Consider the following 25,229-nt stretch of genomic DNA (forward strand, 5'->3'; position numbering starts at 1 on the left):
CCTCAATTAGCATTTGCCGAGAGATAGGCGCGCGGACGGTAGCAGGCCGCGGTTAATTGTTCGCGCGAGGATGCATGCGCGCAACGCTCGTGTCCCAGTTTCGCGGACGCCACTTTCACTCTCGCTGCGGCGCGCGCTCTTCCTCGGCGCTTCGCTCCGCTCGACTTTAGCCGCGATAATTTGAGCACTAGGTCACTACTACGCTCGCGCGCGTCTATTTCGCTCGGCGAGTCGACGCGTGTTTGTTTTTTTCTTTCCTCTGCGCTCGGCATTCGTTCGCGCGCAACGACCGATTGGCCCGTCGAGTGAGCTGCGACGCGAACGACGACCCAGAGAGGAGAGCGTGTCGAGTGCAACCGGCAATAATCGAGCGACTGATACTTGATTTTTTTGGAAAGACGCTATCAATTGCGGCTTGATTCAATTGCGGACGCGCGGCATCTGCGTATATCAATCAGCGCTCGAGTCAAGATAAGCACGGCGACGGCGCGAGCGCGAAAAAGTGAGAGCGATCGACCCGCGATTCTCCGTCGACTGCTTCGAAAGCGCGAGTTCCAATTAATTATCTCGAACGGGGAAGCGCGTTGTCTAAGCGTCGCTGCGTGGCGCGCGCGTGACGGCAAAATTGCACTGCGCGCGACCAATCGACGAGATGCAAGCCAGTAAGGGAGCGAGATTTCGCACTCGGGTCGCCTCCTACGAGAGATGCGCGCGTAACGCATGGTCGTCGTCGACGCAGAGTTGCGCAACAACCTGTTGCACGGCGCTCTGACACTCTTTGCGAAAATCAGTCGGGTTCGCGCGCGTAGGCGTGACTCAGGCGTGACTCAGGCGCGACGAGAACTATGGGAATGGAAACCATGTGCTGGCGTCGTCGTCCGGCGCGCACGCGAATCGCGAATTGCAACACGTTGACTGGAATCCGAAATGGGAGGGATCGCTACTTGCCATCCTCGAACGAGATGCAGCGGATAGGTGGCGGCGCACGCTAGCGGCGCTCCGTGGTAACTGGACGCAACTGATTTTCCATTACCGAGTGATGAGGACACGGAGATCCCTGCATTATCGAGTGCGAGTAGCTCGCTGTCAGCGAACGACACGCGAAATAATTTCTCGCTCGAACGTGCCTACGCGATATTTATAGTAGCGAATACGAATGTAATTCGAACGAAACAATGCAATAATCCGAGGGAATGCCAATGACGCTTATCGCGTGATCGCAGCATCCCAGCCTAACCTTAACCGTGAGATGTCGCCGGTTCTTCCGTGTCTATCTATCCATCTCTGTCAGTCGGAGCGTGCTTAGCACGCAACTTTCTCTCGGTCACTCCACCAATCGCCATCGCGGTTGGGCGAGAGTTTCCATGGAGTTTCCATGTGGCGTGTGGCCGGCTCAGTCTGCTTCTGCTGCCCAGCTGGTTCACATCGTCAGTAGCAAGATTGTCGTCGCTGACACCTCACGCGCGACATACAACGTCTAAAGTTAGACTCGGTCACTGTTTAAAGCACGCCTGCAAGTGTCATTCACGTGTGCGTGTCCCTTAACTTACAGTCAAAGCCTCCTTCCTTGTCCTGCAGGGTACGAGCGCTCGCGTTTGTGCTGTGCGCTGTGTGACCTAGCGTAGCCCGGCATTCGGTTCCAATAGTAACCTAGCTCGGGGTTGTGCAGCTGCTCCCTGAGTGTGTGTGTGTGTGTGTGTGTGTCTTCTGTCTCTTTCACGCGCGAAGTGTATGCTGCTTGTGTGTGCGAGAGTCGCGTGTGCGCCGCGCGTTGACGTTGCCGTAGACAAGAAGGTGCTTCGTTTATTTTGCCTTTTCTCTCGCAAAAAGCTAGCAACAGTCGCAGCGGACTCTTGCGCTCCGCGGCGTTTGCAATGAGTGACCATGGCTGCATACACTTGAATAATTTCAAGGCAGCCAAGGGCATACAGCCCTACAAGGTCATACATTCGTTCTTCGTGAGCAGCACGTCGAACGAGGCTCGAATACGCAAGGTAAGTCAGAGATGCGCCTGCGACAGCTGAAATATTTCTTAAACGTTATGGTTCCCGTTAGGCGATCAGTTGCATTTGCCACATGTGCAAGACCTACAAGGACAGGCTACACTCGTGCCTGCATTGCATCTTCTTCGGTTGCTACAACAAAGGACACATCCAGGAACATGCCAAGACCAAGAAGCACTTTCTCGCGGTGGATCTGTGCTACGGCAACGTGCTGTGCTTCCAGTGTGGCGACTATGTGTACGATCGCGAATTACTCACCGTAGCCAAGGCCCAGCGCAGTGAGAGTGCCAAGAGCTTGAGCCTCGGCGAGTTTTACAGGGCATGGGAGCCTTCGGTGCACGAGGTTGAGCTGCTCAGGAAACATCCCAGGAGACGGAGGGTCGTGGAGAATTCGACCATTGGTGAGTGCGATTTAGTTTTATGCCAAAAGAAGTTGTTTTATTTATATACCGACGTAAATGACGCTTGAGTAGCTTGGTGGGCGGACGGCGAGCAGGAACTTTGAAGACCTAGTCATCTACAACTTCCGGGAATCGTGAGATTTCGGCTACGTTCGTTTCGGTGTGCCCCGTGGTTTCTCAAGGCTGCACGGAAAATTCTAGTTTTCCGAGACATTGCTCGGCGTCGCGTTGGAATCTTGCTGATTGATGTATATCGCGACGAAGCGTCAAGCTTTTGGCGTCGAGTTACGGAGCGACGAGATATTTTTTTTTTTCGATCAATTTTATTTTTGATAAATTTCCTTTAGCGTTTACTCTAGTAATCGAAGACGCCTTTATCATCAGCGTAAAAGATCTCGGCAATCCGCATTAGAATAAAAGCTTTAAAGCGACAAGACAACCGAAATAATGTTCTCCTTCCCCCTCCCCGTCCCCGTCCCCCTTCTCGAACTGTATTTGCAAGCGCGATGAAGAAACGGCGCAGCGCTCGTCGAACGAGCTCGCACTCGAATTGAAAATACAAAATAATCAACAGGTCTCCGTGGACTGATAAACTTGGGCAGCACATGCTTCATGAATTGCATCGTGCAGGCATTGATACACACTCCGTTGCTGCGCGATTACTTCCTGTCCGATCGTCATCAGTGCCCGCAGCCGAGTCGCTGCCTCGTGTGCGAAGTGTCGAGCCTGTTCCAAGAGTTTTACTCGGGAAACAAGGCGCCGCTGATCTTGCACAAGCTGCTGCACCTCATCTGGACGCACGCGCGACACCTGGCCGGCTACGAGCAGCAGGACGCCCACGAGTTTTTCATTGCCACACTCGACGTTCTGCACAGGCACTGTGAGCAGTACTCCCAGACGGCGCCGATAATCGTCAAGGACAACCCTCATCACTGCAACTGCATCATCGATCAGATCTTCACGGGTGGCTTGCAGAGCGACGTGGTGTGCCAGGCTTGCAAGTAAGTTCGACAACGGGGAGACTCGATTTTTCGGAGCACGCTAACCATAACTCGGTTCGCCAACGCAGCGGTGTTTCCACCACGATCGATCCGTTCTGGGACATCTCGCTGGACCTCGGCCCGACTGCCGGAAACGCAGGCATGGTGACGACGGACGGCTCCGGCGGCGGTGTACCCACGTCGCTGGTCGATTGCCTGGAACGATTCACGCGCGCCGAACATCTGGGCTCCTCGGCCAAAATCAAGTGCAACAATTGCCAGACTTACCAGGAGAGCACAAAGCAGCTCACCATGAAGCAGTTGCCCATCGTCGCCAGCTTTCATCTCAAGCGATTCGAGCACTCGTCCATCCAGGACAAGAAGATTTCCACTTTCATATCGTTCCCCGAGCAGCTCGACATGACACCTTTCATGTCGCACAGGAGGAACGGCAACAACAATAGTACAGCGCCCGACGGTTTGCACAAAAATGGCGAGGATTCTACCTTCATGGATAACAGGTACAAGGTTGTTGGTCTTTTGCTATTCCCGACAGTGCTTTTCAAAACTCGACGTTCCTTCCACAGATATTCCTTGTTTGCTGTAATTAATCATGAGGGCTCCCTCGAAACTGGACACTACACTGCTTTCGTTCGTCAGCAACGAGACCAATGGTTCAAGTGCGACGATCACCTCATTACCAGGGCTCGATTGAAAGATGTTTTGACTAGTGAAGGGTATATTGCAAAACTAATTATTGTTAGATTGACTGTGCGTATTTCTTTAAGTCTAATTCCCTGTTTTTATTTTTTCAGGTATTTACTCTTTTACCATAAGCAAATCCTAGAGTATGGCCGAAACACTAAAGCGTGAAAAAGTCTGATATGTGATTAAAACTACTCGACTACGATGAAAAAAAAAACAAAAAAAAAACAATTCCGATTTTTTATAAATTTAGCGATTAAGTTTTGCCGATATGTTGTCACCATATTAAATTTTTTCTGTGTATTTTAGCAGATGAACTTTAATAAGATACACGAGGGAGAGAGATAAAGAAAAATGAAAGAACTGCTGAATAACTATAGGGAAAATAAAATGAATACGAAACCTGGAGTTATTTTATATAAATCATGTTTGACTATGTGTGCGAAAAATAGTGAAGGAAATTATTTGCTACACAATTAGATAAGTTTTTATATAGCCTAGGTTACGAATTTTTCAAGATATATATGCGAATTTTTCTATGAATTGCCGGTGTGAATTTGTGATTTGACATTTACCTTTTTTTGTGTTTATGTCATATTGTTTTTTTAATGTAATAAAACATTCACAATTATACATATTTAGTTGATAGATTTAGATATTTCAATTAACTAGGGGAAATTTATTATTAGTTAATGTTCTATGTGATTCTTGTTACGTAAGAATTTCCTGTTTTGCAGGGTGACATATTTCATTTGTCGGAACTGATTTTAAATTAACTGGGTAAAGAATTTGTCAGAATGCGACGTTTACTATAGTAATCATGAAACTTTCACTAATGTAAATTAATTTTAAAGCGATAATTTTTTTTTTGTTTTGACATACTCATTCTTGCAATGCGAGAAGATAATAGAAATCTTACATATTAACGCGTGAATTATCAATGTGAATTTATTTACGATATTCACAAAAGTACGTTATTGTAATATGAACAAAGCCCTTTAAATGAATCGAAAAGGAAAAAATTGAAGACAAAACGGGTTGAAAAATATAGCTACTCTTGTAATATTTTATATAAAGTTGACAAGAGAATGGAAAATAAAAAATATATACGTATATTTAAATTTTCTATTTATTTCTTTGTTCTACTCACTGGTTCTTTTTTAATATCATAGATAATCAAATTTATGGCTTGAAAAACTATTTTTATTTTTACTATTATATTTGAAGTAGATTGTTTTATTTATATAATAAATATGATGATTATATACAGAGATATTTTGCTATTGAAATAATAAATACTGAAATCCAGTTATAACGAACTTGAAAGGATTTGGTTAAATTCATTATAAATTATATTTAAAATATATTAGCATGAAGTAACTAGCTTGAAAATTTGTTCAATATAACTAAGTTTTTGTAGTTGGCACTGTACCAAGTTTGAAATACAAAAATTAGTAAATCACATTCAAATTTGATAAACAAACTTATCTTATCCTCATTCTAAAATACCACATTGATGCTTTCAGAAATATATCATTTTATTTACCTATACATACATAAATACATAAACCCATACATAAGTGTTTATTTTTAGCTTATTCATATTAGCTTCATGCTCCAACGTCTTATCGTCCTCATCGTTATTACAAGTTTATTGTACTCTTTGCCTTTTGTAGTAGGCAAAGAGTACACATCTTTGTAGTTTTATCTGATTCACCGTTATTTTTGAATACATGTTTTCCATCAAGCTCGATCACATCCTCAGTTTTTATCATAGAGTTGTCTCTTAGAGATCTCACGTTTTTATATATATTTCTAGTCATGTGTTTTATAAATACATTTATTTGTCTTTTTATTTTCAATACTCAATTCCACTAAATTATCGCTATATTCATATTTTAATGACATATTATAGGATAACGTCATAATCCTTAAACTCGAATTACTGCCGGTATGTCCAATGGATCGTGGACCGATTCGCCTAAATAATTAGGCTCTTCTTCTATGCCACTTGCACGTCTCTCTAATTCATTTAGATTCTCGCGCTCGCGTTCGAATGCCTCCTCTTCAGCAATGTAGATATTTGTATCATCTTCAAGCATTTTAAGTTGATCGTCTATCATTTGTTGATCCTTGGTTTCGTCCAAAATTTCTTTGTATTCCTCGTCCATTTCCCTGGCCTCTTCCACTAATCCATCATCCGTATTTATTTGATATACATGCTCAAGTGCAATTCCATCCCTGGCACTTACAGTAGCTTCACCAAATAAAGTGTACATATCTTTGAATATGTTTTTAGACATGTCGATTATGAACAGGAAGTTGACGATTCTGCTGAGAGTCTCGTCAAGGTGATCTTTCATGTCTTTTGGTACTCCTATAGCATCAAGGGCATTTAACACATCTTTCTTAATATTCACTGCTATTTTCGTCAAGTTTTGATCCATTAGTCTAAACCATTGTATCTCCTTGGCGCAGAAAGCCTGTATGACAAACATCGAATGCGTTATTGGAAAGTAAATAAGTACGTTGACGACATTGATGAGCTCACGATTAATATATGCGCGGAATGTGAGTTATAGGGATACGATAGAAGTGGAAAGAAAATTTTGAAGGCATTTGAATGGGAAGGAAAGCGCAGCTGATCGCTTTCTTTGCTGAGCTCTGCAAATAGCCCAAAAGTTTTCTGCCTATCTATGTTTATTATAAGGCAGACCTCCAGCACTGTCCTATGCAGTAGTTATAGCCAAGCGGGCCACCGTTCGGGCATCGGCTTACGCAGATTAGCATAGAGATTAGCCGTGAAAGCGACTACCTGCGTTTCTTTTCCGTCAAGGTAACGAATTTCAGTGCATAAATTTTTAAATTATTCACGCTGTATAATGAAATTATATTCTTGCACAGATGTAAACTTTCGACGATAAAATTAGGATATTAGAATTGACAGTTGATGTATTAATAATAATTTGATTGAACAATCATACCAGGCGGGCCGTTTCGTCTGAGAAGTTGTAAATTTTGCTTGCATCATTGTGATATCTATCTAGTGCCTCTTTAACCTTTCTCTCAAAATCTCTGTACTCAGTTGCTACGTGATCCTCATTTAGATTATTTGATTTTTTGAAATGCTTGTATTCATTATAATGTTTCTCGAACAATTGCTGTACCTTTTCCGTTGTATTTCGGTACCATTGCAGCTTTTTATCACAAGCGATCTACAAATTTTTGTAAAATTATTGTAAATTCATTCACGTACTCGATAACGGATATTGTAAAATACGGTTACCGCTTTGTCCTTATATAATTCATCTGCTGTGGTGACTGGCTCAAAAGGGAATGCCTAAAATAAGTTGAAATTAACATACTTGAGAAGCTAATATTTTGGACGTAGAAAATTACATCACCATTTTTTTTTATACAAACCATAGCACAGCTCGACAAGGCTCAATGATTTTTTAATTGACAACCGTATTTTATCCAATTTTGAATTTGAAAGGCACTTAACGTAGCATGAAAGATTATATCAGAGAAATTAAATGCGGCTTTTCAATGCTAAATACATTTTTATTTAAAATTTGGCTCGATCAATCGAAGGGTTCCAAGCAATAAGGCGCTTATAATTTTTTATTTCTGATAACATTTTTTAGTGGAATGCCTCAAAATAAAAAAGATATACTTTCATATATTCTATAACACATTATTTTAACAATTTAGTTTTTCATCTTTCTTTATACTCAACTGCACAAAATTTTCTACAAAGACTCATATTGCAGAAGTCCTTAAATAATTATTATCAGTTTCGGTAACTCAAATACCTTGCTTTTACGATCCGTGATATCTTTCTAAATGTGCCTAAATTATAGCAAGCGATATCGTTAAATAATAAATTATTATTACCTGTATTACATTTATACTCAAAAGTCCACAAATAAATAGTTTGAAAATCATTTTCATTTTCAATTTTTGGATTGGTAAATCATTAAAAAAACTGTACCGACGAACAAGTAGAATAGAATATATACTAAAATTATCGTGACAAGATCATTATGACAAAACATAAAACTCATTTTCCTCCTTAATACACGTACTGTTCTCCATGACCAGTTTCAATATACACTAGATGAATTGCAATTCACACTAGAAGCGTCAAGTGATTTTATTGAAACAAATTGTGAAGATATGTTGTGTATGCCAACATGTTACTTTTCAATTTTTATCATATTTGAGTTGAGAACCTTAATTATTAACTTAGTTGGAATGATAGGATGATTTGAGACATAAGAAATAGCAACAAAATTTATTTTTAATGACTGACGTCATTATAACTTTCCAGTTCTGGCCACCGACAATAACTTTTATTGCCCAAGCAGTAGTTACAATTTCATATTTTTACGTCTTAGCAGTAGTCATAAACTTATTTTTTTAATCGTAACTAACGGTGTTCAAAGACATCCATTTTGACAGCGAAATCCACAATCTGCGAATTAATATCTAATTTAAAATCTAATAGGAATCACGTTCATTTATTAAATGAGCCGTCAAACGTGCGACGGCAAATAGACTATCTTCCAGTAATTAGATTACAAGGAAATGACATTTATAATTTTATAGGTGTGAAAATAAATATTTTATAATATTTACTAACAATAATGCACTTAATACAATATAAATCATATTCCACGTTTAAGTTTAACAAATTAATCTTTAAAATTTGAGCGTGATTTATTATTATTTTTTTAGATCGAACAACAACAGCTCCAATAATCACTTTTAATAATATGTAATTTTTATTGATATATTTATTATCCGTTTTCTTTTCACATTAAAATCCACTGTATATGAGCTATTATAACAGTTGAGTGTTTTACGTTATCATTCTTAAGCTCGAATTACTGCCGGTATTTCAAAATCAAAAAGGTCTTCGGCAGCCTCGGACTCAGCAGCACCTTCAGCTTCGATTTCACGTTCTTCAGCATCTTTTAATTGCTCGCTCTCTTCTTCCATTTTTATCCGCTCTTCAGCAGCGTGTATTCTTGTATCATCCTCAAGATTGGCGACATCGTCATTCAACATTCTGTCTTCTTCGGTGTCTTCCAAAACCTCTCTGTATTCTTCGTCTATTTCTTTGGCCTCTTCCACTGGTTGATCATTCGTTTCTAATGGATTCGACTTCTGAAGCGGAATCCCCTGAACAGTTTTTACCAAAGCTCTGGTTGCTAAAGAGTTCACATCTAATAATAAATTTTTAGCAATATCGATTATGAACAGGAAGTTGACAATCCTGCTGAGATTCTGGTCAAATTTATCTCTCGTTTCTTTTGATACTCCTACGGTGTCAAGGACATGTAACACATTGGTCTTAATATTCGTTGCCATTTTCGTCAAGTTTTGATCCATCAGTCTAAACCATTGTATCTCCTTGGCGCAAAAAACCTGTACGACAAACATCAAACGTGTTATTAAAATGTGAATAACGACGTTGACCACATTAATGAATCCACCACGATTAATGTGTGTGTGTGTGTGTGTGTGTGTATGATCGTACCATACATATGCAGGAACATAAAGCTATGACTAACGACAATACAAGTAGAAAAATATCATAAATTTTCATCATCCGATTATTCAATTCTTAGCTGTAATGATTAACGACACATAAATAAGTTCACGAGCGCATCTGAATTGGAAAGGAAAGCGCAGCTGGTTTCTCTCTGAGCTAAGCTTTGGAAATATCCGTCTTGTCTTGCTTTCCAGTGTTTATAGGGCGTAGCGACAGCAGCGCTCAACAATAAACGCTAAGCAGGACACTATTAGGGCATCGACTATCCCTCATTAGAGCAGACCTTAGCCGTGAAAGTGACCACTTGCGTTTTCTTTTCTGTCAAGGTAACGAATTTCAGTACATTCGAAAATTTTTAAATTATTTACGTTGTATAATAAAATTATATTCTCGCACGCATGTAAACTTTCGACGATAAAATTAGGAAATTAGAATTAAAGTTGCCGATGGTAATAATTTAATTAAACAGTCGTACCATGTGAGTAGCCTCATCTCTAATGTAGCACAGTTTCTTTATATCTTTATGGTATCTATCTAATGCCTCTGTAACCTTTTCCTCAAAATCTCTGTACTCAACCGTTAAGTTACCCTCATTTAAATTATTTGTTTTCTTGAAATTCTTGTACTCATTATAATGTTTCTCAAATAATTCTTGTATTTTTTCCGTCGTATTTCTGTACCATGACAACTTTTTATCACATTTGCTCTAAAAATTTTTTTAAAATTATTTGAAATGTTATAAATATTTCATTCATACTCAATAAAAGATATTGTAAAATACGGTTACCGCTTTGTCCTGATATAATTCATCTGCTGTGGTGACTGGCTCAAGAGGGAATGCCTAGAATAAGTTGAAATTAAGATACTTGAGAAGTTGATATTTTGTACGTACAAAATTACATCAATATTTTTTTTTGCACAAAGTATAGCACAGGTCGGCAAGATTCAATGCTTTTTTAATTGACAATCGTATTTTATCTAATTTTGAATTTGAAAGTCACTCAACGTAGCGTGAAATATTATATCAGAGAAATTAAAAGCGACTTTTTAATGCTAAATTCATTTTTATTTAAAATTTGCTTCAGTTAATAGAAGGATTCCAAGCAATAAGGAGCTTAGCATTTTTGATTTCTGATAACATTTTTTAGTGGAATGCTTCAAACTAAAAAAGATATACTTTCATATATTCTATAACATATTATTTTAACAATTTAGTTTTTCAACTTTCTTTATACTCAACTGCAATACGCACAAAATTGTCTACAAAGACTTATATTGCATAGAGCTCTTAAATAATGATTATCACTTTCGGTAACTCAAATACGTGATCCGTATATCTTTTTCAATGTGCATTAATTATAGCAAACGATGTCGGTAATAATAAATTATGATTACCTGTATTACAGTTGTACTCAAAAGCCCACAAATAAACAGTTTGAATACCATTTGCATTTTCAATTTGTAGACTGAAAAATCATTAAGACACTTCTGTCGATTGAGTAGAATAAATACTAATATTATCGTGACAAGATTTTTACGACAAACCATAAAACTTATTTTCCTCCTTATTACACGTGCTGTTCTCCGTGACTAGTTCATTAGATGAATTACAATTGGTACTAGAAGCAACGAGTGATTTTATTGAAACAAATTTTAAAGATGTGTTGTGCACGCCAACATATCGCTTTTCAATTCGGATCATAGTTGAGTCGAGTACCTGAATTATTCGAATAGATCCAATGACATGATGGCTTAGCAATAAGAAATGACAACATTGATTATATTTAATGATTGATATCATTGTAACTTTCCCGTTCTGGTCACTGACTATAAATTTTATTGCTTGGAGCAACAGTTACAATTTTATATTTTATGTTTAAATACGTGATACTTAATAGCAAAATTCATAATCTAAAAATTGGAATCAAGTTCAAAATCTACTAGGAATGAATGGACTTTTAAATTGGTTATCACGTATTCGACTATAAATAAATTGTCTTCTAGTAATTACATTGAAACAGAATAACGTTAGTAATTATTATGAGTTTGAGCAGAAATACCTTATAATATCCACAGACAACAATGCGCTCAATGCAACGAGAATAGTACTCCAAGTTTGAGAATTCAATTAACTTATCATTAAACTTTAAATTTAATTTTTTATTATTTAGCTAGATTGTAATATGATCATACAATAACAGCTCCAATAATTACTTTCATCAATACGTAATTTTTATAGATATATTTATTATCCCTCTTCTTTTTCACACTAAAGTCTACTGAATTTGAGCTATTTTAACAGTTGAATGCCATTCATTAAGATATTATTGTCATCATCTGTCGATTGAAGTACTAGCCGGGAAATCTCTTAATTTCAAAACTCTTCGATTTTTCTAGGGGTCTTTTGAATTCATGAGGTTCTTCCTTTGGTTTTTCAAAAATATTGTCATCTTCAATACCATTTCCTAGAACCTCTTCTTCATTTATATTCCACTCTTCATTATCTGCTACTCGACTTTTTGCCTTGGTGATCCTTTCTTCATCTGCAAGCTCGTTGATCTCATTATTCAACATTATTTCGTTCTTAGACTCGAAAACTTCTCTGTAATTTTCATCAATTTCTTTGGCCTTTTCTATTACTTCACCATCAGGATTAACTTTATAAATTTTTTCCAATGAAATTCCGGCCTCAGTTACCACACGAACTTCATCAAATAAAGACCTGACATCTTTGAATATATTTTTACTCATGTCGATTATAAACAGAAAGTTGACGATCCTGCCGAGAGTCTCGTCTAAGGAATCTCTCGTTTCTTTTGATACTCCTAGAACGTCGAGGACATTTAACACATCGGTTTTTATATTTGTTCCCATGCGCGTCAAGTTTTGATCTAATACTTTGAACCAATTGATTTCCTTCTGACAAAAAACCTATATAACAGAACACCAACTATTTCGTTAAAATTATAGTATTGATGTAGAGTTTAACAGGATATTGGAATGTATTAAAGAATTAAAAATAGATTAGAGGTCACAGTTACTATTTGTCATAATTTAATTAAACAATCATACCAAGCGGGCTGAGTCGTCTGATATCTTGTAAATTTTCTCTGAATCTGTTTCGTACCTATGCAATGCGTTCATAATCATCTCTTCATATTCGCTATGCATAGTTTCTATTTCACTCACATTTGGATTATTCGTCTTTTTGAAATTTTGGTACTCTTTATAATATTTACCGTACAAGTCTTGTAATTTTTTGGTTGTATCTCGGTACCATGTCAACTTTGCATCACACTTTTTCTAGAAATATTTTAATAATTATTTGAAACTAATTCTTGGATTGAATTAAAGAAACTAAGAGTATGGTTACTGCATTGGCGTAAGATGCGTCTCCTGGGCTTATTTTTTCAGTATCCGAATCTAAAGGAAAGGCCTAAAATAATTTGTAATATATTTTAACACTTGTAATATAATTGATGTTAATTTTTTTAACGTATCGATAACTATTTTGCAGATCTTATTTCAAGATGCTCAAATTGGTCAAAAAATTATATTGCAAAATTTAATAACAATACCTGAGCACTGTTCTAATAACTATTTAACGTCATGCAACATAATTTTTTGCTTTGTAAACGAGTATCGCAAAATATATAATAACTATGTTTTGTTTCCTTTTATTTTAGATAACTATTATTGATTTTTGAAAAAATCGAAAATTATAGCTGGCAAATGTATTATTAATTTATTACCTGTACTGTAGCAAAAACCAAAAATCGGAAAAAAAATAGTTGTAATATCATTTTTCTGGTTACAAGAGTTAATTATTTATACTAATGATCAAGTACAATTGAAGTCACATATATATTAAAATAATCGTGACAGAACTTTTTATTGTTTATGGTAATGCATAAAACTTATTTTCCTTACAGCGATTCTCGTCTGAATGATAGTTTTCAAATTCTAGTAATCCAATTTGTCTGAAAGATTAGAGCCGAAACTTTCTACTTTATCAGCAAATCTCAATGTATTCATAAATTGAAAATTAAAAGTAAAATGTAATGTTTACTGTACATGACTACAGTATCGCTCTGGTTCCACTTTATTCTTGGACATTATTTAATTATTAACGTAAATTATTTAATTATAAACAAAGTAATATGCAACGTGACACAGACCTGGCAAAAACTTTTCATTCTCATGCAATATTGTTCCGGGATCGTTTTTGAAATTATTTATGCAATCTATTATCGATTTATTATTTTTAAACATCACAATAATTTATAAATATTAACATGTCCTCCTGATACTCCTGATGTCCGCGACGACGCCATTTTACTTAACGACGTCACAACTGAAAAAAGTTTTATATACAGTAATAAAATATTTATTTTTTATTGAATAGTGTTTTTATTGGCTTATAAAATTTATATATTGCTATCGTGTATATTTATTCTGCCACTTGCAAGAAATGAACCGTCATCTACACGTGACCTCTACGAGGATAACAGATTTTATTATAACGTATATATAACAATTTGTTAGAGGATGATCGACAGGATTATAAGACTGAGCTCAAGATCTGAATGGTGAAAGCGATGGTGCTCGTCAAGGCAACGCTGCATTCAAAAACCGGTATAACCTCCACGGCCTCACCGATGCTAGTTTCGGCAACCGCGACCTCGGTGCTCTTGAAAACTTTGGCAAGCTTGGTCGTCTGAGTAACTCAGGCCGCTTGCACGACTTTAACCACCGCTTGAGTTGGATCGTATCTAGCGGAGTACAGATGCTCCAAAAACTTGGACAGCTGCGCGCTCGCTTTTCCTAATCTCCTGTTGATCTATTCAGCTCCGACTCTTCGTTGATCCTGTCCACGTTGGACTGATGATTTTCCCGAAAATTTGCGGGTATCCAGCTGTGCACAGCGCTATTGTGGAGCCAGTTCCTGAACGTTGTCAGATCGTGACCGATGCACGTGGCTGTATCGACCAGGAAAAATATTTTCACGCATCTTTTTAACCTTTGTTCTTTCCTCCTTTTCCAATGGCAAACCTACGCAGTCTAGTACTTTCCTTAGTTCGTTTTTCATAGCTTGGTCAATTTAACCAACTTAATGTTGCGTGATAGCGACCACTTATACTTGCGACGAGGCATCTAAAAAACCCAAATTGTAATTAAAAATTTTTAATACTTTAGCGTAATGGTACTAACCATACGAGTTAGTGTCACGCTCGTGTTGTAAAGCCTGAATATTAGTTGTGTATTTGAATAATTCTTCAGAAATAATTTGTTCTGAGTATCTGGAATGCAATTTTAACTAACTTATGAGATTGGTGTCTATATTTTGTTGTTTCAGCCTTTCGTGATATTCCTCATAATTTCTCTTTGGTTGTTTTATAACAGACTTGTAAAAAGCTTTATTTCACAAGATAGCAGACATTTTTCGAGCATAAAGAAACACAAATCATGTAATTTCCATCAGAGATTGTAGCTATTTTTTTATTTCGATGTAAAGCATCTGGAAATTTAAATGCCTATAACTATTGGGGAAAAGAAAAATTTCTGATTTTGTTTAAGCGGAACGAGCAAAATTATAATTATTATATTTATTTTACTAAATATATTTGGTGTGTGTGTATATATATATATATATATATATATATATATACATATACATATACATATGTATATGTATATATTGTGTGTGTATATATATATACACACATGTACCAAAAAATATAGTGACGTGACGAGTTTAATTGTAAATTTGCGTGAATATTTTCAATAGAAAACGTGAGTTAAGCTAGGTAAGAACATTTTTAATATAATTATAATTGCAATGAATATGCAGATTGACCATGATCGAATCTGACGATACTGAAATTCAAGAGAACATTTATTGAATGCGTCAATAAGATTTCTATTTTATAAATATTGTGTATTATAAATCGTGCTATAGGCAACATAGAATTTTTATTAACCTTTCATTTTTCAAATAACTATTAGTCGATTAGTCGTTTTAATATAGCTCTAGAAAGTTTCCTTACTTAAAAATAGTTGTCGTATCTTATCGGTATTTTTTTATTTTTAATTCTATGAATTCTATACGACTCGAGATTGAAAATTTAGCTCATAATCTTAATCAGGATTATGTCAATTATATTTTTCAATCGGAAGCAATAATCATAAAGCATCAGTTCGCATGTTTTCTACTTTATTTCTCAAATGATTGATGATTTCAAGCATTCTCGAATGGTTGCAAAATTTTCGAACGTGTATTATTCATTTGCTTAGCATATTACAAACATATATGCAAGACTAATGTCATAAAAATTGATGAAAATCTTGCATAAGATTGAGATTGGACCCAAACCAAGACTAAACCTATCTGTATCAATAACCGCGAGTTATAGGAAAAATTTAATACTTAATTTAAAAATACAAAAATTCATATTATATGTATATATGTATTTCAACTTTAATTTTGCCGCCTCACTCAGTCGATAATTTAGTTACGTCCCGTTGCCGGTAGGCGGCGGGTATTTCACGCGCATTCACACACGTCATACACAGGCATACACATATTTCAATCTACATAATGGGGGCGAAAAGAAATTTCTTGATGTTTCTGTTATTGTTGATCAAAATATCATTTAAAAACCACTGCGTGAATATTCTCATAATTAAATTTAATATCGTATAAGAGGTCAAATATTCATTGGCAAATCGGATTACATTATGATTATTACATTTGGTTTCAAAATGCGGGGCGACGGTACGTTCATACAATTTGAAATATGTGTCAGTTATTTTTCTATATTTTTAATACATCTTTAGACTTCGCTGAAGTAAGATTCACCTTTTAAAGTTTTTTTTGTTCACGCTGCCGATAATTAAATTATAGCCTATGTGATCTTGAAAACGTTTACCTACACTGTGCTACAATGGCATTATGGATACACCGACCGGTAAATATTGCGTTTTCTTCGTCTATTGCGTGCCGAACGTGAAAATATGACCTAGAATTTGACTTTCTCAGGGAAGATTAAAATAATGTGGACGCCGATCGATAAGTCAATCAAATTATTTCGTTGATACAGCGCATGTCAAACAGCTGAAGTTAATTTCAATGAAATACTTGTTACATTAATACGTGTGCGCAAATTACCATAATTCGCTGGCTAAAATAAAGGAGAGATGTATGAGGATAAAAAGAAATTTATTCGATTTTAGCCCAACTACTTATCGTGCAGTCTTTGATACTATAAGCACCTTTCACAGCACATAGCATTGTGGAATGAAATTTTTTGACAACTTCGAAGCTGTTGTCATACATTGATTTTATTCCTTCGTGACGTCTTCTTTGCCGATCTCTCTCGGCGTTGACGACAACGACGATCGCCGCGAAGTAATGGCTGCGTGGCCCTTCCGAAGAATTTGAACACGATGATTTCTATGAGGAAAGCAGTCACGGTGGCGACGATACCTATAATCCAAATGACTATGATCGGCCAGACCTCCTTGAACGTAATCACGCTGGGCTGTACATTGGACAACTCGGCGTACTTTCGGAAGTACTTCGTCCTCAGGCGATGTAGAATCCCGTGATCCATCAAGCGCAGAATGCTGAAACGTAAGTTGAAAGCGGTAGTGGGCTCGCCCACACTGGCGGCGGCTTGTTAACGGCTCACTTGTAATTGACAGCCCTCTTGTACGGACTGTTTTTCGTCATGACAAAGGACAAGTACTCGACCAGCTCCATGCTCACGGCGCCGAGTTTGCAGGGCAGAAAGTTTTGCATGCTGTCGTACTTCACGTCGTCCGTGTAGAAAGCCGTCTTCTCCGCGCAAGCCTGCAACACGAGCATCGGGATTATTATTCGCCAGGCTTATCGAAGGCGACTCGGCATACGCGTTCGGCGTTACTTGCTGAAAGCCCTCGTAGGCGTAGTTGGGCAGGCAGCAGCTCTTCCTCAAGCGCGCCTGCAGCGGCGTTAGCTTTGAGCCGTTCGACAGCTGCAACACGAGATAGCTTAGCGAGGGCCAGCATTGGCTCCGGCTGAACTCACGATAAAGCTGTGATCCCTGCTGCCTTGGATGAGAATCAAGTCGTAGCTGTCGTCGCGCAAGAATTCTCCGAAAGTGGAGAAGGGCAGCTCGGGAGACAGCACGGCGATGTAGCTGGTTATGGACGCCGAATAGATCACGTTCAATATTGTCGAGGTGAAGAATGTCGAGAAGTAGATGATTTTGATGGAGATGCTCGACGACTCGTCATCTGATTGTTCGAAAGCAAAGGGGATTAGACAGGCGGGACGTAGGACGAAGAGACGATGTACCCACCGCTGGGACTCTGCAAACTGAAGATGCCCCAGATCTTGATGAAATCTTCTGAGAACGACTGAATGAAAGCGCGTTGAAATCCATTCTTGATAAGGTGCACGAGGAAGGAGAATATCAAAATTGACGCCCCTATCGCGGTCCAGGCATCCTTGTCGAACACCTGCTTGGCTCACGAACAGCGTGAGCGAAACGCTCGTTTTCCTGGCATCGCCGACGAGGAGAATCATACCTGGAAGTAGGTGATCCAGCGAACTTCGGTGTTGTCAGGCAGCCTGGCGTACAGATTGCAGCGTCCCTTCGCGAGGGGAATCGCGTAGTCGACGGCTGTCATGCGGGTAGAGGACATGGTGAACAGTGCCACGCCGACGTCTGCCACATTGTCGTTCATGATCTTCATCATGCCATACCACTTGTTGGTTTTCGTGTGCAAGTAGCCCAGCTCGTTGCTCACCGCCACTATCTCCGGGTTGAAGTGCGACAGACTCGCTATTTCGTCCATTATTTCGAAATTGAAGTTGGCGATGTTCGCGTCGACGCCGTTCGTTAGAATACTGCGATTCACCTTGGAAACGAATTACTGTTGTTAGATCGTAAACCCGCGAACTACTTGCTTACCTTGGCCGCTACTCGCAGCGTGATTCCTTTCAAATCCGAGTGGGTCCTGATGTAGCTCCCATAGTTCTTGAACTCCAGCTGGAGCTTATCCGGTGTCCACGCGGCTATATCCATAATTTCGATGTGATTGTCAAAAATGCCGTGGTAGCTCTTCAACACTGAACTTCCCTCGCAAATCGCCGACATTCGCGTATCCATTTTCAACTTGAAAAAGTTGTCTTTGTCGGGATTGTCGCAATCGAATCGCGCGCTCTTGTTAATGTAAAGCAGCCACGGGTGGGCCGACATGTCGGTGTTCTTCGTCGCGTTGATTGCGTGTTCCAAATTCTCCCTGTTATATATGATGAGTGAATAGACTGTGTTCTCACGGCGATTCGACAATCGTTCTAAATCCTTGATTCTTATCGCCTGCGACATCACGTCTCTCTTCGAATGGCTCTTCATTAGTTGTAGCAGAATTCTTTGCCTATTAAAATCTAAAAATTTCGAGTTGAAGTTATAAAAACTAGTTGTTATAGCAAAGCAACAATTTGGAAAGTACTCGCAAGAGTACTGTTGTTCTTACTGAGCTCGTGTCTATCGAAAACGATGTAGGTGCTTGAAGATAAATAGAATTTTTGCAGATCATGAGCCAAAGTCAAAAATTGATCGAAGGATCCTTGAATTTCGATAATTCTGTAAATAATCAATAAAAAGCAAACGACTTTCCACGTACTGTTCATCGTTCCGAGCATTATTCTCGTATGAATGCAAAGTTATTGATATTGACGTAAAACATCGAATCGCCGATGTTCCAGGATAGACGGGTTTTGGTAGACCTATAGATTGCGATATTATTTTTCATCATAACCGATGTGTTTCGGAAATTAAAAGACAAAAAGAAATAGAATGAATGTTTTTCTGCAAGACCTGAGTGATTGGTTTTCCGTAAAAAATATGAAATTATCGTTCGTCATATTATTTCATCAAGTCTGATAGAACAGGTCCTTAATAAGTGAAGTGCAGACTGCTCTATTTTTGGAACACAGTGGTATCGTTTCAAATCGTTATTAATGATAAGCTACACATCTGCATTCAAATTAGTTATGCGATTGTTGTTGTATTCGAACGAAATTTCATAATTCACTGGCTTAATAAATGCGGTGATGTTCCACAGATCAACATTTTATGAAATAATTACAGTTGACCAATCGACTGATTGATTCGTAATTTTTAAATACTTTTACGTGATATGAACGTTGAAATATTTGTAGTAATTAATTGATATTTGCATCGATATCATAGTTATTGGTCGTAATTTTGCAGATTGTAAAAGGAAACACTATAGATCTACGGATAAGAATCGTTTCGTTCAGATACTTATTCTGCATGATTCGATAATGAAACTCATTATTCTTAATCTTGTACGCGCTTTCATCACATTCATCACTTTAATTTATCTTCGATGGCCCTACTATTAAATTCACAAATTCAAAATTTAATGATAATCGTTTAAAACTGTACTTCTCTCGTATATTGCCGACATTCGACTATCTATTCTCAATTTATATTTTTTCTATAACGTCGGCGGTGTCTTGGGTATATTTGTTAATGTCAATGTTCTATCAATGTTTGCAAATGATACTCATCATATTACAATCCATCAAGGATTCCATATTTAAACACCACGAAAAAACTTTTCGTACATGTACGTCATTTCTACCACGTTATTTATTATCAGAAGGTCAATAAAACAGTTTCTTCAAGCAATTTCGAGATCGCTCTAAGTGAAAACTTATCTGATTATAAAATTATCGATCGAAATGTCAATCGATGATAATTTTCTATCGCAATAGAAATGCTCGATGTAATTATTAAAATAAAATCTTACATGATACCAATCCAGAAAACATCGTCGCGGTATTGCTGAAATTATTGTCATTGCTCTGTATGCATCACGCAGGTAGAGCGTGAAACGAGTATTGAAAGTAGCTTTCGTTCGCAACGTCCGATTCTCTTAAGAAGTTGAAAACGTTGGACGCGAAGGTCGAATTGACGCGATATGTTGTCGTGTCCTCGACGCCTCGAAAGATACTCTGCGCAGACGCAGACGATGCGCGTTCATTAATTCTCTTTCCATGCGCATTTATCCATATTGATTTGGAAACTACTTTCATTGACGTCGGTGCGGGATGTAAAGGTAGCTCACGACCCCTATGTCGTGCAATACTCGCCTATAATAAATTTGTTTTGTTACGGATAAAAAATCGAGAGACGAACGCTTGAGTTTTAGGTATATTTTAGCTTCAGCTGACGTGGCTTGTTGTACATACAAATAATTCTCCTAGCTTTAGTCTGTTGCGAACTTTCTTTCGTGCTATGCTATAGCGAATAAACTGTACAGACCTTTTCAACTTACAGAGAAGTCCTAAACTCTTGAGATAATTACAGCGTAGAATCATGTCAATGTTTATTGTACTTTTACGTTATTGAAAGTATCTTATATGGACTATTGCCAGCTAGTTTAGACAACAAATTTTATTCGAAAAGAGTACGATTTTATCATTGAAACCTGCATTTGCAATCGAATATACGAAGTTCGTTCTCGAGAAACAAGGAAGATTGAGGAATCATCATGAGATAAAACATCAAGATATTCTCTTCTGATTTGGCCTCTCTTTATTTGAAGGTACGATTTTATCAATCACGTGCCAATATGGCAAGAGAATTACTACCTTACGTTTCCGAACTTCCTATTTTGTTGCGTGCGCGTTTTATGGTTCGTGGAGAGGGGAGGGACGACAATTTCGCTGTTTTACACATTCACTTAGGCTACCATCAATCAACGAAGACCACGATTATTCTACTTTTCGAACTTTTCAGCCCAGCCCATGCTCGTACCCTGTTTCACGCGGGGAAATATTAAGCTAGCGTCGTAGTAGTTCGATATTTAGAATGATAAGTGGTTGGCGAGCTTATACTTATAATAGTAAACGGCCAAACGCAGAATAACAAAACTTGAACGATTACTGTTGAAATTCATCGAACGTATATTCGCAGCTCTTGTTTATGCCATTGGCCAGCGGTTGTGTGCTTGGCTTGCAATTGGAAAACGTCGAAACGCAGCTTTCGCATTTTGCGCGAGTTGAACTCGAAAGTCAGATGTAAATTATTTTCAAACGTGTCACCGATTACAACGCTGTCGCGGGTGAAGCGCGGTTGCTGACTCGTCGTTTTCGCAACTGTATCCAACACGGCAACCTCCAAACTGAAAGGACGCGCATGTTTGCCGTCATCGTCTGTGCTCAAACTTCGCTTTTTTATTGGTAACATTGACTTTGATACGTTCTTTAGCAGTCGTTCGTCGTCGATAATGAAGTTTTACTCTGTTTTATAGTAATAAAAATTCAGCAAAGCTTATGAAATTTGAACGTAGATCGCATTATAGCAAAATCATTTGGAACTTACGTGTATGGCCTATTCGGAAGCTGCGTCACCGTGAATGCACGCGAGCAAATATATTTTCCAATGAAGAAACCGTGCGCGTATTGCATGATGCTTAAAAGAACCATGCTCTGAAATTGCTTCCGAATGACTGGAGAAGAAACTGGTTGACGGATGTTTCCGTAGATTTCAACAGACCCGCAGTTAAAGCATCAGACTGATCTGAATGGAGAAATCATTTATTTCGGCCGATCACTTAATAATCATAGCAAGCAAATGCACAATGATTTCCAGTAGCCAGATGAACAAAGCAACGACGGCACCGACGATCAGAATCGAGAGGATCGGCAATATTTCCTCGAAGCTGATCACGTTGGGATGCGTTTCGGGTATCTCGGTGAACTTGTAAAAGTGTTCGTTCCTCAGACGCATGAGTATCCCGTGCTCTCTCAGCCGGCAGATGCTGCAACGACGCAGGCGTCTCATGTACTCGGCGAACCGAGGGCGCCGGTCGCGCGCGATGTATCTACTCACAAGTGGCTGATGGCTCTGGTGTAGGGGCTGTTCTTCGTCAGTACGAAGGACATGTGCTCCGTGCGCTTCATGTCGACCGAGCCGAGCTTGCACGGTGGATTGGTGATGCCGTCGAACGTCACCTCGTCGGAATAGAAGACCGTGTTGGGCTCGCAGGCCTGCAACGATTCGCCGAGACATCGATCACCGAACCGACGAGCGCGACGGGGCTGTCGACGGACCGTCCGCACGTACCTGACTGAAGCCCTCGTAAGGACTGAGGGCCCGGAAGCAGTGGTGTTTCAGGCGCGGCAGCAGCGGCGACAGCTGCTTGTCGGTGTTGTCCAGCTAGCGAAAGCAGCGCGATCAGTTTTCGTGCAACTTTAATGCCGGCGGCAACACTCACGAATAGATCCTCGTCTCTGCTCTCCTTCAGCACGGTGATCTTATAGTTAACGTCGCGCAGGAACTCCTCGTAGCTGGAGAACGGCATGTCGGCCGTCAGCTGGGTGATGTAGCTGGTGATAGAGGCCGAGTAAATGGCGTGGATGATGAGCGAGGAGTAGAGTATCGAGAAGCTGAGTATCTTGGAGGCCGCGTTCGACGGGTCCTCTGTGCGATTCACGAGAGCGCGTGTATTGAAATGCCAAACGGACCAGAGGTATCGGACTAACCTGCTAAGCCCTGCTGGCTGAAGATACCCCAGACGTTGGTGAACTGCTCGAAGAAGGACGACGGCGTAAGCGTGTGTAGGTTCATGGCGCAAAGCAGAGCGGAAAAGGCTAAGACCGACAAGCCGATCGCCGTCCACGTGTTGGCGTTGAAAGTCTGTAATAACGCAAGATCTCGCTCGTCACCCCGCGTCCGTAGTCGAGACGATTCTGCCTGGTCTCACTTGAAAGTACGCGTCCCAGCGAATCTGTTGCTTGTCCGGGAGCTTGGCGTACAGGTGGAAGCGCGCTCTCGCCAGCGGGATCGCAAAGTCGACCACGTTCATCCGCGAATTCGACAGACTAAATAACACCATGCCGATGTCGGCCTGCTTGTCCGTCATGATTCTCATCAGTCCCGACCAGTTGTTAGTGTTCCTGTTGAAACGTCCCATGCTCTTGTCTTGTCGAGTCACCTCACCGCGAAATTGTCCGTAGTGCTCGAGGTCCCTGACGACGTGCGCCACGAACTTGGAGGTGTTTTCGTTCAACGTGTCCTTGGGGTTGCTTCGCTGTAACGAGCGAGAACAATCGGATGAAATTCGCGGCGAAAGAGACCCTGCACGCGTGCGCTCACCTTGGCGAGTTTCAGTACTACTCCCGTCATGTTTGTCACCAAATCGAGGGACGAATTCTCGAACATGGACAGTTTTCCCGACGTCCACTGAGCTACGTCAACGACCTCGGTTCGATTGTCGAATATGGCGTAGTATTTCTTCAAGACCGAGTCGCCGTCGCACTTGGCCGTCATTTTGGCGTCCATCCTCAGCTTGAAAAAGTTCCTGCCCGGATTGTTGCAGTCCAAGTCCGAGCTATTCATCGACAACAGTAGCCACGGATGCAGCGACATGTCGATGTTCTTGGTCGCGTCGACTGCCAGCTGCAGACTCTTCGTGTCGTGGATTAAAAGAGCGTACAACGCGTTCTCTCGATACGTGGGCGTTTTAGCGAGATCATCGTAACCAATTGCTTGCGACATGGAGTATCGTCGAGACTTGGTCCTGACGGCTTCCATCAGAATCTTTTCTCGTTCAAAACCTGCGATCGATGAAATTCGATGGATAATTTATATTCGTATAAACAGACGATTGATGAGCGTGTTCTACCATAATGTCGTCGATTATAAACAATGAATATACTCGGCGACAGATAAAGGTTCCGCACATCTTCGATCAGCGTCGTGATCTCGCGGACAATCCCTTGAGTCGCAATCATGTGATGAACAGCAAAGAGAAGGCAGACAGCGGCTTTCGAGGGAATATCCATCGCTCGAAGCTTTATTTTTTGTACTGATGACACATCGAATTGACGCCATGCGAGTAAGCAAACACGCGATCGATCGCCGATAAGGCATTTCTTTTTTGTGCAGGGTAAACGTTTTTGATCGATGGCCGGATAGCGCAAATTGTGTCTTGTGTATCACTTCTTTTTTTTTGTCTGAAACATTCGTACACAAAAACATAACAACCACCTTTCACATTTGAAAAATCTGTATATTGAGTATTCACTCAAAGCTTGGTGTATTTCGCATATCATTGTCTTTTAGTCAATTTTTATTATAATATAATTGAATAAGTTCGATAGATTATTAAGAGAAAACTACTTACGCACAGAGCAAATGAACCGATGTTGGAATGAATTACTTCGAATGATTATTTTTGTCTAAAGTAGAAGCTATGCAGTATCAAATCGATTGTTCAAATTTTCAAAATAGGAGAAACTTGTTTCAGAATAATGGCAATTAATTTTGATTGAGCATGGGATTCATAACGCACTCTTGACGTGAAAGCTTCTGAACCACTGCGGAATAAACGACATTCGAATACTCAAATGATAGAGCGCAAAAATATTGACAATTGACCAAGTCCAATTCATTCTAATCTCACAGCCTAGTGCTTCCGAGGTGTGAAGTATGAAGATCTATTACACGCAAAACACTTTGTAAAACAATTGAAGTTCGGGTAATAATTATGAACG

At 39.4% G+C, this 25,229-nt stretch overlaps 6 protein-coding genes across 7 annotated transcripts; 1 reads left to right on the top strand and 5 right to left on the bottom strand.

Annotated features, from left to right (window-relative positions):
- The first annotated feature begins 69 nt into the window (after positions 1 to 69).
- On the top strand, positions 70 to 5,195 carry LOC131667094 (ubiquitin carboxyl-terminal hydrolase 22). Its single transcript, XM_058940295.1, has 6 exons — positions 70 to 1,994; positions 2,056 to 2,404; positions 2,979 to 3,405; positions 3,474 to 3,905; positions 3,972 to 4,121; positions 4,200 to 5,195. The coding sequence occupies exons 1-6, from the start codon at positions 1,875 to 1,877 to the stop codon at positions 4,255 to 4,257; spliced, it is 1,536 nt and encodes a 511-aa protein (XP_058796278.1). The 5' UTR covers positions 70 to 1,874; the 3' UTR covers positions 4,258 to 5,195.
- A 395-nt stretch (positions 5,196 to 5,590) lies between these two features.
- Positions 5,591 to 8,075, bottom strand: LOC131667155 (uncharacterized). Of its 2 annotated transcripts, none has more exons than XM_058940399.1 (4): positions 7,987 to 8,075; positions 7,376 to 7,429; positions 7,074 to 7,304; positions 5,591 to 6,572 (listed from the first exon to the last, which is right to left on the bottom strand). In XM_058940399.1, the coding sequence occupies exons 1-4, from the start codon at positions 8,041 to 8,043 to the stop codon at positions 6,021 to 6,023; spliced, it is 894 nt and encodes a 297-aa protein (XP_058796382.1). In that variant the 5' UTR covers positions 8,044 to 8,075; the 3' UTR covers positions 5,591 to 6,020. The 2 variants fall into 2 exon arrangements, with proteins under 2 accessions (XP_058796382.1, XP_058796383.1); XM_058940400.1 differs by lacking the exon at positions 7,987 to 8,075 and adding an exon at positions 7,513 to 7,604.
- Positions 8,076 to 8,870: 795 nt separating this feature from the next.
- LOC131667104 (uncharacterized) lies at positions 8,871 to 11,145 on the bottom strand. The gene is made up of 4 exons (XM_058940308.1): positions 11,045 to 11,145; positions 10,437 to 10,490; positions 10,125 to 10,355; positions 8,871 to 9,522 (listed from the first exon to the last, which is right to left on the bottom strand). The coding sequence occupies exons 1-4, from the start codon at positions 11,099 to 11,101 to the stop codon at positions 8,968 to 8,970; spliced, it is 897 nt and encodes a 298-aa protein (XP_058796291.1). The 5' UTR covers positions 11,102 to 11,145; the 3' UTR covers positions 8,871 to 8,967.
- A 727-nt stretch (positions 11,146 to 11,872) lies between these two features.
- Positions 11,873 to 13,487, bottom strand: LOC131667105 (uncharacterized). The gene is made up of 4 exons (XM_058940309.1): positions 13,402 to 13,487; positions 13,023 to 13,085; positions 12,722 to 12,952; positions 11,873 to 12,580 (listed from the first exon to the last, which is right to left on the bottom strand). The coding sequence occupies exons 1-4, from the start codon at positions 13,450 to 13,452 to the stop codon at positions 12,002 to 12,004; spliced, it is 924 nt and encodes a 307-aa protein (XP_058796292.1). The 5' UTR covers positions 13,453 to 13,487; the 3' UTR covers positions 11,873 to 12,001.
- A 3,381-nt stretch (positions 13,488 to 16,868) lies between these two features.
- On the bottom strand, positions 16,869 to 18,490 carry LOC131667196 (probable glutamate receptor). Its single transcript, XM_058940468.1, has 7 exons — positions 18,221 to 18,490; positions 17,992 to 18,151; positions 17,718 to 17,926; positions 17,575 to 17,664; positions 17,341 to 17,501; positions 17,136 to 17,275; positions 16,869 to 17,074 (listed from the first exon to the last, which is right to left on the bottom strand). Exons 1-7 carry the CDS (start codon positions 18,488 to 18,490, stop codon positions 16,869 to 16,871), a joined length of 1,236 nt encoding a protein of 411 aa, XP_058796451.1.
- A 3,791-nt stretch (positions 18,491 to 22,281) lies between these two features.
- On the bottom strand, positions 22,282 to 24,518 carry LOC131667197 (glutamate receptor ionotropic, kainate 2-like). Its single transcript, XM_058940469.1, has 8 exons — positions 24,359 to 24,518; positions 23,830 to 24,290; positions 23,438 to 23,764; positions 23,217 to 23,370; positions 22,949 to 23,154; positions 22,798 to 22,890; positions 22,564 to 22,721; positions 22,282 to 22,492 (listed from the first exon to the last, which is right to left on the bottom strand). Exons 1-8 carry the CDS (start codon positions 24,516 to 24,518, stop codon positions 22,282 to 22,284), a joined length of 1,770 nt encoding a protein of 589 aa, XP_058796452.1.
- Between the last annotated feature and the right edge of the window lie 711 nt (positions 24,519 to 25,229).

Source organism: Phymastichus coffea, unplaced genomic scaffold (genome assembly GCF_024137745.1).
Source record: "Phymastichus coffea isolate CEN01 unplaced genomic scaffold, Cenicafe_Pcof_1.1 PCOF00063, whole genome shotgun sequence".
NCBI lineage: Eukaryota > Metazoa > Arthropoda > Insecta > Hymenoptera > Eulophidae > Phymastichus > Phymastichus coffea.